Below are 9437 nucleotides of genomic sequence, written 5' to 3' on the forward strand. Positions count from 1 at the left end.
TTCAAGGTTCGCTCGCAGATCTCCCCAATGCCTGGAATTTTGACACGGATAACCCTGTAGAACATCAGCTTTGTGGGCCCTGCCCCTGTTGTTCCATATGGGGTTACTTTGTACATGAGGAGGCCTCCATTATCCGTTCGTAGGTTCTCAGTATATCCCAAAAGATGTCTTTCATTGGCTCTACCAGGGTCATGGAAGATATGGTTTTAAAAAACTTATGCTCCATATGATGTTCTTCGTGGGCTAACTCCAGTATTCTTTCTCTCAATGATGTTGAGCGGGCCAACAGCTGAGTGCTCGTTACGAAAGGAGTAAAGGTTTGCTAACGTATCGGACTCGACTCCTGGCGTCGGGCAACTGATTGCGTTTATAATCTCTTCATCCCTCGTGGAAGACTCAGCTATATGGAGTCGCACCAGCCTCCTTTCAATACGGGCTTCTAAGGGATTGTGATCAGTTACGAGCTCGAAATGCAGACCTCGCAGGTAATAGTAAAATCTCTCCACCGGCCAAGCCAGGGCAAGGCTTTTCTTCGTCGTTTGAGAGTAGCGTTTCTCCACCTCTGAAGGGCCTTGCTAGCTGAGGTAATTGTCAATGGTTTATATAATTTGGTATGCAATAAAACGGCCCCGAGGGAAACCGGGCTAGCATCCACAATCACCCACGTACGATGCTTTGGATAGAAATATTATAGCTTGGGTACCTTGTACCTTGTTGTTGAAACCTCTCGGCTTCGCCTCTGGATAATTTGTTTTCGGTTTTCAGCAGCTTCCTTAGCTTCCTATGACTTGCAAGGTCAGGAATGAACTTCCCGACGTGGGGTACCAGACCGAGAATTGCTTTGTTTGCCAGTCGAATGCCGACGCATATTCAAGCGCTTGGACCAATAGGAGATATCCAAGCTCTTGGACCCGTCACAGGTTCAAATATGTCTCGACCAGGCTTCTCTGAGTTTTTCCATTACCTTGTCCTCGAGAGCTGCCGGAACTCGTCTCACTGGTTGCTTATGTCAGAATCGATTGAAAGTTTTACGTCGGGAAAAGTGTCATTTCTACAATACGGTTAATGTTTCTTCCCAGTCGGAAGACTTTTAACTCGGCCCAAATGATATTGTTTCCCATTTTTAAGAACGTAAAATGAAGCAATCTCTTCGGTACCTGGTTCAACGGGCCTCGAAAATACAAATTGCTCGGAATTGCTTTTCCGAGTGGGTTATTACGTTAAAGACTGTGGCTTTTCCCTTTACAAGCTGAGAACAGTCCTCGTGTCTAATTAGGTTAAATTTGCAACCGAGTCGATGATTAGTTGAATTTCACGGACTCACACTCGGCATTGTATTAACATTGTATAAAGCTTTAAAGCAGTGTTCATCGACTTTTTTTTTTAGATTTTGGGGCTGGTGGCCTCCTTCTCCACACGGCGTATATACGTACGAGACCTTTTCAGATTACTCCTATCGGACTTAGGGAATAGACTGTTCAGGTTAGTTCGACATTTCCTGACGAAGTGTCCCGGCTTCGAGCATTTATTGCTTTGTTTGCCAGTCGAATGCCGACGCATATTCAAGCGCTTGGACCAATAGGAGATATCCAAGCTCTTGGACCCGTCACAGGTTCAAATATGTCTCGACCAGGCTTCTCTGAGTTTTTCCATTACCTTGTCCTCGAGAGCTGCCGGAACTCGTCTCACTGGTTGCTTATGTCAGAATCGATTGAAAGTTTTACGTCGGGAAAAGTGTCATTTCTACAATACGGTTAATGTTTCTTCCCAGTCGGAAGACTTTTAACTCGGCCCAAATGATATTGTTTCCCATTTTTAAGAACGTAAAATGAAGCAATCTCTTCGGTACCTGGTTCAACGGGCCTCGAAAATACAAATTGCTCGGAATTGCTTTTCCGAGTGGGTTATTACGTTAAAGACTGTGGCTTTTCCCTTTACAAGCTGAGAACAGTCCTCGTGTCTAATTAGGTTAAATTTGCAACCGAGTCGATGATTAGTTGAATTTCACGGACTCACACTCGGCATTGTATTAACATTGTATAAAGCTTTAAAGCAGTGTTCATCGACTTTTTTTTTTAGATTTTGGGGCTGGTGGCCTCCTTCTCCACACGGCGTATATACGTACGAGACCTTTTCAGATTACTCCTATCGGACTTAGGGAATAGACTGTTCAGGTTAGTTCGACATTTCCTGACGAAGTGTCCCGGCTTCGAGCATTTATTGCAGGTGACTTTTCTTGCCGGACATTATTGGTTATTGAATACGTGACCTACCGTTCCCCACCTGGGGCATTCCGCACTCTGCTTCAAACCGCGATTTGCACTTTTACAGATGGGTTCTGCAACTGGTATTGATGTCATTGCCTTTGTTACCTTTTGATCTGTTCTGATCTAGAGGTTCCCACACATCTATAATTTTATCTTTAAGGCGTATGTCCTCAATCTCCGAACGTACATCTTGGTATTTGCTGACGGAGTCGCAGCAAGAAATCCGCTAATCCGTGTCAGGTCTCTAAATAGATGTCTCTTAAACGTTGAGTTCTGTGTCGGTGAGAAGTGTTTATTTAGATGGACGATGAGGAAGGGACCGATGTCGACGAGGACCAGGTAAAGAGTGTACTACTATTGACTGTAGCTGGACTCCTCAAAAGAGTAGTAGCGTACTCCTTTTCTCCTTTTTTTCGGTTTCAATATCCTCGTCATATTTATGTGCATACATATGAAAAAGAATTCTTATGTGCTACGTGGCTATGTGCCTGCCTAGTGTCTGGGTTCTGATTTCCCCAAGTTACATTTGATGTTTAGTTATTTTCGTTTGTTTGATTTTCCTTCTTTGGCCTCCTCCACCCGACATCTATATTAGTTTTTTTGTTTACAACTCAGATTAATTACATAGTTCTTTTCTTAAAAGCTTGTGATAATTCCTTCTCTCTCCCTTTTTTTTATTTATTTGTTTATGTATTATAATTAATTTGTTATAAATAAACCTATTGTATATTTTGCCTTTTAACACTTATCAGATTCTCTCTTTAGAACTTGTGATGCGTACTCGGCCTTAAAACTCCCTTTTTTGTTTGGATTTCTTTGGTTGCTAGGGAGTGTCTTTCTTACTCAGAAGAAGAAGACGAAGAGTAATTTCTTCACTTAACCTATCATGCGGAGTGCGTGTGTGAGTGTGTGGAACGAGAGAGGAAAAATTATTGAATGAAAAACCCACCACAAAGTTGCTTTCTGTTGGCAACGTGCAGATTTGCATTTACTCCGTTAATTCCTTCTCTCCCTTTTCTTATTATTTCCATTTTTCTTCTTCTTTTATCAGAGTTTCAATCACACACACACAAACACGACCCAAGTCACGACGTGCGTTACTTGCAATTCTTCTTCTGTCGTTTTTTTTTTCTTCACTTTTCTTTTTCTGATTTGCAAATTTACCAAATATTTGCAGTTTATATTATTATTTACCTATTTTTTTCTTGCCGTTGACACACCGTCCGCACCAGAGTAAACTGTCTTCGCCCTCTCACTACCCAGTGTCCGCTAGGCGTCAACGTCGCGTCGCCGCTCTTCCAATGTTTGGTTGTTTGCAAACCCGTCATTTGGACGATTAAATCAAACTAATTCTTCTATCGATCGAGCAGGTTTATCTATTGGTCAATGTTCATAAAATTGAGGGGCTTATATTCGATTTATGCCAGATTTTATCCTTATCAATGAACGCAGCGACGAGACAGCAGCTAGCCAAACGGCAGCGACGTCAATAGAAGCTGCTACAGCACCCACGGCCGCGTTGTAATTTAAAAATTTGATTTAACATTCATTTATGCTTCTTTTAATAAAAACCCGTAAGCACTTAAAAATAGGCTACTATGTACAAATTACAATCTAGGTGGCAAGGCTATATCATTTACATGCTGGTGAGAAAATTTGGGACAATCTTATTAAGCTCTTACAGACCATTTCGATATTGGATCGATTATGTAAATCAGCTGTTGAGTGATGCCAAGGGAGATTAAAGATTAGTTTTAGTATTTTTATTTTTTTTGCCTCATTTGTAGCAGGTTTATGTGACATTTCGCTATATCTGACCTTACTGGAGCACCTTAGAAATTTACTGCTTGAAAGATTCTTCTGAACAGAAACATTTTGTTTTCAATGTTTAATCTGGAATTTCTGTTTATAAATGGATAAAGCAAGCAGATAATGGCTTTAAGTCTTTTGATCGTTTCACTTACATATGTGATCTTTGAATTTTAGCTTTTTTAGCGTGAGACCCAAGTATTAATACCTGAAGGTTTGCAGTTTTGTCTGCTGAGAGTAATCCAGAGCAAAGACCAGCTGTGTCATCAGCAAAGATCAATGTTGTGCAATGGGTTAAAGTTGGGAAATCTTAGGTATATATACTATACCATACTGAGGATAAGCATGAGCCTTTGGACAACCAACCGGCGGGAATACTTACTGTCGTGGATGTGGCAACAAAGGACAACAAGGGCGATCCCTTTTCTAGGAAATTCTGTACAATTTTGATGCCTGCTGGGTGAAAATTTAAACATAACAGTTTATGGATTAGGCCATCATGCCACACTGAGTTAAAGGCGGCATTAATGTCTAACAGGACCATACCCAGTTGACTTGGAACGAAGTAAGTTTTTCATAATTTTTTTTAATTCTAATTAGTGGTAGCACTAAATTGTGCTCGGTACGAATGCCTGCATCCATTTAGATCAGTATGTCAAGAAACTGTTTACACACTGTAAAATAAGTTGCATTTGTGAATTTGAATGTAATAATTAAGGATTCTTTGAGTAATTAAACACAATTTTTAGGGAATATAATTAAACAATATTTATTTTACTTATAAATCAATATATTGAATATACAAGAAAACAAATTCCAAGTTTACACCCTTATGACACTGCCAAGAAACTCTTGCTTTTATTAAAATTCTATTCTATTCAACACTAGATTTTAAATTTATATATATATTATATTATATATTATTATATAATATATATATATTATATTATATTATTTATAAATTTATATTTATATAAATTTATATTATATATTGAATTTTTGAAGAGTACGTGGGAAAAGCCAAAAATTACATAACACTACGAGTAGCGGGTATAAAAACATATATTTTACCATGGCAAAGAAATGCACGTGAAAGGTCAAACAGGGAAAGGGCATATATCGGCTTATCTCTCTCTCTCTTTATAAAGAGTGTTTATCGATTTCGACGTCAACAGAATGTGCGTCAAATTAGCGCCGGCGAGTTAGCGTCAATGGCGGAAAGGTGGAATATTCAAACTTGGAGAGTTTTTTTTATTTATTTATTTATTTTTTCGTTTTTTATAAGTGAATTGTAAAAAATAAAATTTCAAGGATTTTAAAAAATAAAGATCTACCCATCTATGTACTACTTAATTTTATAGGACTCAAAAAAATTAAAAATTATAATTAAAATTAAATTAAAAAATTGCCGTAAGATTTTATGGAAATGCAATCGGAGCATAGAAGTCTGGCCGTCACCTCAAAAGTGTTAAATTGATATAGGAAATTGTATTTATAGCCATATACTTCTTAAGCTATTTTTAGACCAAATAAATACGTATGAAAAATGAGCTTTTCATTTCCGAATTTCTTTAAATTTGTGATCGTAATAATAGTGATAATTTAACGCACTCTTAGAACAATCAAATTTTTCGCAATGAATTGGCGGAGTTTTATTGTTACTTTATTAGTGTGGTCACTACAAGTTCTTCAATTAAATGGCACTGGAATTAAAAACCTAAGCAGAACAAGAGACTCTTTTAGAGCAGTACAAGTACCCAAACAGTTTTATGATGCTATCGAAAAAGCAGATTTTAGTAAACATAGTTTACAAAATAAATTAGAGCATTTCCTGGAAAAACTTCAAAAAAACTTTACGATATCGGCTGTATTGAGTGACTCCGAAGATATTATCACAAGTGAAAGAAACTATGTCTACAAGATACGAGAGCTATCAACCTTCTTTTATGAAGCTTCTTTTTCTTTCCAACAATTTTCTTCTGATATCAAAACTTTTTATGAAACATCAAAAAATGCAAGCTACGCACTTTTGTTTAAACTACGTCAAGTCCCAACAGGTCAACCAACTCTAGTAAAGGTTTTACTCACAAACTATTTTGCGGAAATAGAATTCTTTCATGTGTTGTTTTCAGAAATTATAGATGAGGCTATGGAATATAGTACTGAATCCCTAAAACGTATTCAAGAACTATTTTTTTATTATGCTGATACTCAACATAATATTCTAGAAAATTGGAAATTGAAAACTAATCCTGAATGCTGCAAACTTTATGTCAACTTTTTGCAGAATCAGTCCTCTCAGATTTTTAAATGCGCTACTTTGGATAATCTTAATATAATATACGATGTGTATTCTGTAACGAAGCTTAACATAAAATACATAATAAGGCAACTTGAGTTTCGCATCCAGCGATTATTCAATTGTTTAATGTATAACAGCCTTAACCTACAATGTAAGCTTCTTAAAAGCGCAGAACAAGATCTTAAAACCTTATTTAGAAATCTCGCAGAGCTGGACATGTTCATCGATATAAAAACTAAAAAAGGCAGAGCAGCGGCATTAAGATTTCGCCGAGGAAATACATGGAACAACAATCAAATTAAATTGGAACCGAACCAGAACTACTGTCTTCCAAGTGGCTTTCCAAATACTCAAATGTCAACAGAATTAAAAGAATGTTTTTACTTTTTAGATAATATAGTGTAACTGCAGTAAATATTAAAATAAAAAAAATTATTTAATGACTGTGGTAAACTTGCATATTAATTATTTTTCATTTCAAAAAATCTATTTTTTTTAATTTGAAGTCTGGAATGGTTTGCCCATAATACGGTTGCGATAGAAAACAATATCAAATAGTTTTGCATATCTCTAAGCTAGCTAGCTAAGCAACGAGTCTAAGAGCCGAGAATATCTCGCTTGCTTAAGCTATGTTAAAAGTGTGGTCCAAATTGATATGGAATTCTTTCAAGTTATAATAGGTAGCTTTTTTTAAACTAAAATATTTTTAGGAAACAATGACTTTAAAATATGATGATGATATGATATCATAATATACCCTAAGTCATTAATGCATCGGATCGCACGGAATCCCCAGATTAAGGCAACTAATTTATTTAGCTGTAATGTTATCCACACAATCCTAACGAAGGTTACGCCCACTCTAACACTCCTACTCTAACGAGCCAACCAATACTATCACGCCCCCTAATTAAAAAAAATGTTTCGTTATTTTATATTTTCTTATCTTGTTATACACGTTACTCGTAGAGTAAAAGGGTATACTAGGTTCGTTGAAAAGTATGTCACAGGCAAAAGGAAGCGTTTTCGACCATATAAAATATATGTCGAAGAGTCATCAGGACACCCTTCTTCCTCTTCGTTATTCTCGTTGTCTGCGCAACGTTTTCTGGCGCGTAAGCGAGGCATGTCTGTTCTGCTCAATGATCGGCTACTGGACTGCCTCAATCTCTCTTCAAAAAATCAGAATTACGCGTAGTTCTTAACTCTACACGCATTACCAACACATTTTGGAGATCCACTCCAGTCCGCATACATCAATACTAATGCACACCGCATATTTCTGTACGCTTCCGTTATTCCTGCAGACATCTTCTTCTCCCCGCTCCTACCCGCGACCAGACTACGTTCGGAAGAAACCCTAACGGTTCTCTGCCGCGCATCAAAAGAATAGAAAAGGCGCCTGCATGGCGCGTGCCAAGCAGAAACGCGCAATTACTAGAAATGTTACATTTAAATGATCTGCGACATATATATGTCGCATTACGAAGGTATTTTGACCACAGTATGTGTCTGTGACACTATTACCATAGATAGACCACTACGCTTGCAAGACGCTGCTGCGCAATGAGTTTGGTATATTGCGAAATCATTTTATAATTTGACTACGACGCATAATATTACTGGCGCCAAAGTACCGAAACGAGTGAGGCGACGGCGTTGTCGCGCTGTCACCAAGTGTAGTCCAGCTAGCGTGTGTAAAGGATAGATCGATGCGTAGAAAATGCGAGCAGTTGCATGCAGACGATTGCGCACGCCGGTTGGAATTCGCTTCACTCAAAAAGTTTATTTGCCAACATGGGAGATCAGGCGCAAGAAAATGCCAACGCTGCGACATATATATATTCTTGATTAGGATCAATAGCCGAGTCGATCTGGCCAAGTCCGTCCGTCCGTATGACTCTCTTTTTTATTCTAATACTCATCATCAGAACTAGGTCGTCTAACATCGTCTTTCCTTCCCTAGGGCACTACCGTTAGCACAGGCTGTTCTCGGGGCAGAGTTTTCCACGTGCAACATAAATAAAAATCCGAAAGAGTTTTCACTAAGAAAGTTATTTAAAATAATGCGGACTGGGGACTAGCGGCCTATCTGGAGAGTTTCCACTCGAAAAATAATAAAACCGCCGAAGTTCGCTTTCCGAATTTATTGCTCGGGCGCAGCTTCGATATCAGTAGTCTGTCTAGTGGGTATGTGTGATATGATTAGTGACTCGTTGTTTTTGGGATTCATCCAAGTTGATGTTTTCCATTCGGAGTTACAATATGACCAAAAAAAGATTGTTTTTTTTTTTTAAGAATTCGCATTTATTGAATTGCAATTTTAAAGTTGCTTCGGACAATTTATTAAAAACCAATTGTAATGAATTTAGATGTTCATCAAGCGATGAAGAAAAAACAATTATGTCATCTAGGTAAACTAAACAATGCTTGTAGAGCAGTGGTCGAAGAATGTTATTCATGCACTTTTGAAATGTTGCGGGTGCGTTTCTTCCGAACGAATTCGTAATGTTCGCTCTTGGTGGAGAATGCAGTTTTCTGAATTGATTCTGGGTCCATTTCTATTTGGTGGCCTTTCGCTAGATCTATTGTTGTAAAATATTGACACTGTCCTAGTTTACCGAGTATTTCATCTATGTTTGACATTGGATATCTATCTGGAATATATATCTGGAATTCTTTCGTTCAACTTTCTAAAGTCATTTACAACTCTGTACTTCTGTTCACCCGAAGCGTCGAGTTTTTTGAATGAATTACTTTATCTAATTAAACCTTGCTTAAGCATTTCTTGTACCGGATTTTTTACTTTCATTTCATGCATACTGTTTAGCTATTGAGCTTTTTCAATAGCTGTTGCGAATAATAAAACCGAAGAAAGTTTGCTTTTATAACGACAGTTTTTATTTTGCGAATTGTTATTATTCTACGATAGCGATAATCGAATGCGTAAGTTTAGTCTTTTCCGAAACACGAAGAATTGGCAACTGGCGGGCAGGCAGCTGAAATGCAGCGCCCAAGCTTAACGTAGGTGGCTAACAACAACAAACAAGGAATGAGCG

The 9437-nt window shown here is 37.8% G+C and overlaps 1 protein-coding gene across 1 annotated transcript; it reads left to right on the forward strand.

Moving 5' to 3' along the window:
- Nucleotides 1–5500: 5500 nt before the first annotated feature.
- LOC27206742 lies at nucleotides 5501–6819 on the forward strand. The gene has a single exon (XM_016182554.3). It carries the CDS (start codon nucleotides 5713–5715, stop codon nucleotides 6781–6783), a length of 1071 nt encoding a protein of 356 aa, XP_016033088.1. The 5' UTR covers nucleotides 5501–5712; the 3' UTR covers nucleotides 6784–6819.
- The last annotated feature ends 2618 nt before the right edge of the window (nucleotides 6820–9437 follow it).

This window comes from Drosophila simulans, chromosome 3L, assembly GCF_016746395.2.
Source record: "Drosophila simulans strain w501 chromosome 3L, Prin_Dsim_3.1, whole genome shotgun sequence".
NCBI classification, from domain to species: domain Eukaryota; kingdom Metazoa; phylum Arthropoda; class Insecta; order Diptera; family Drosophilidae; genus Drosophila; species Drosophila simulans.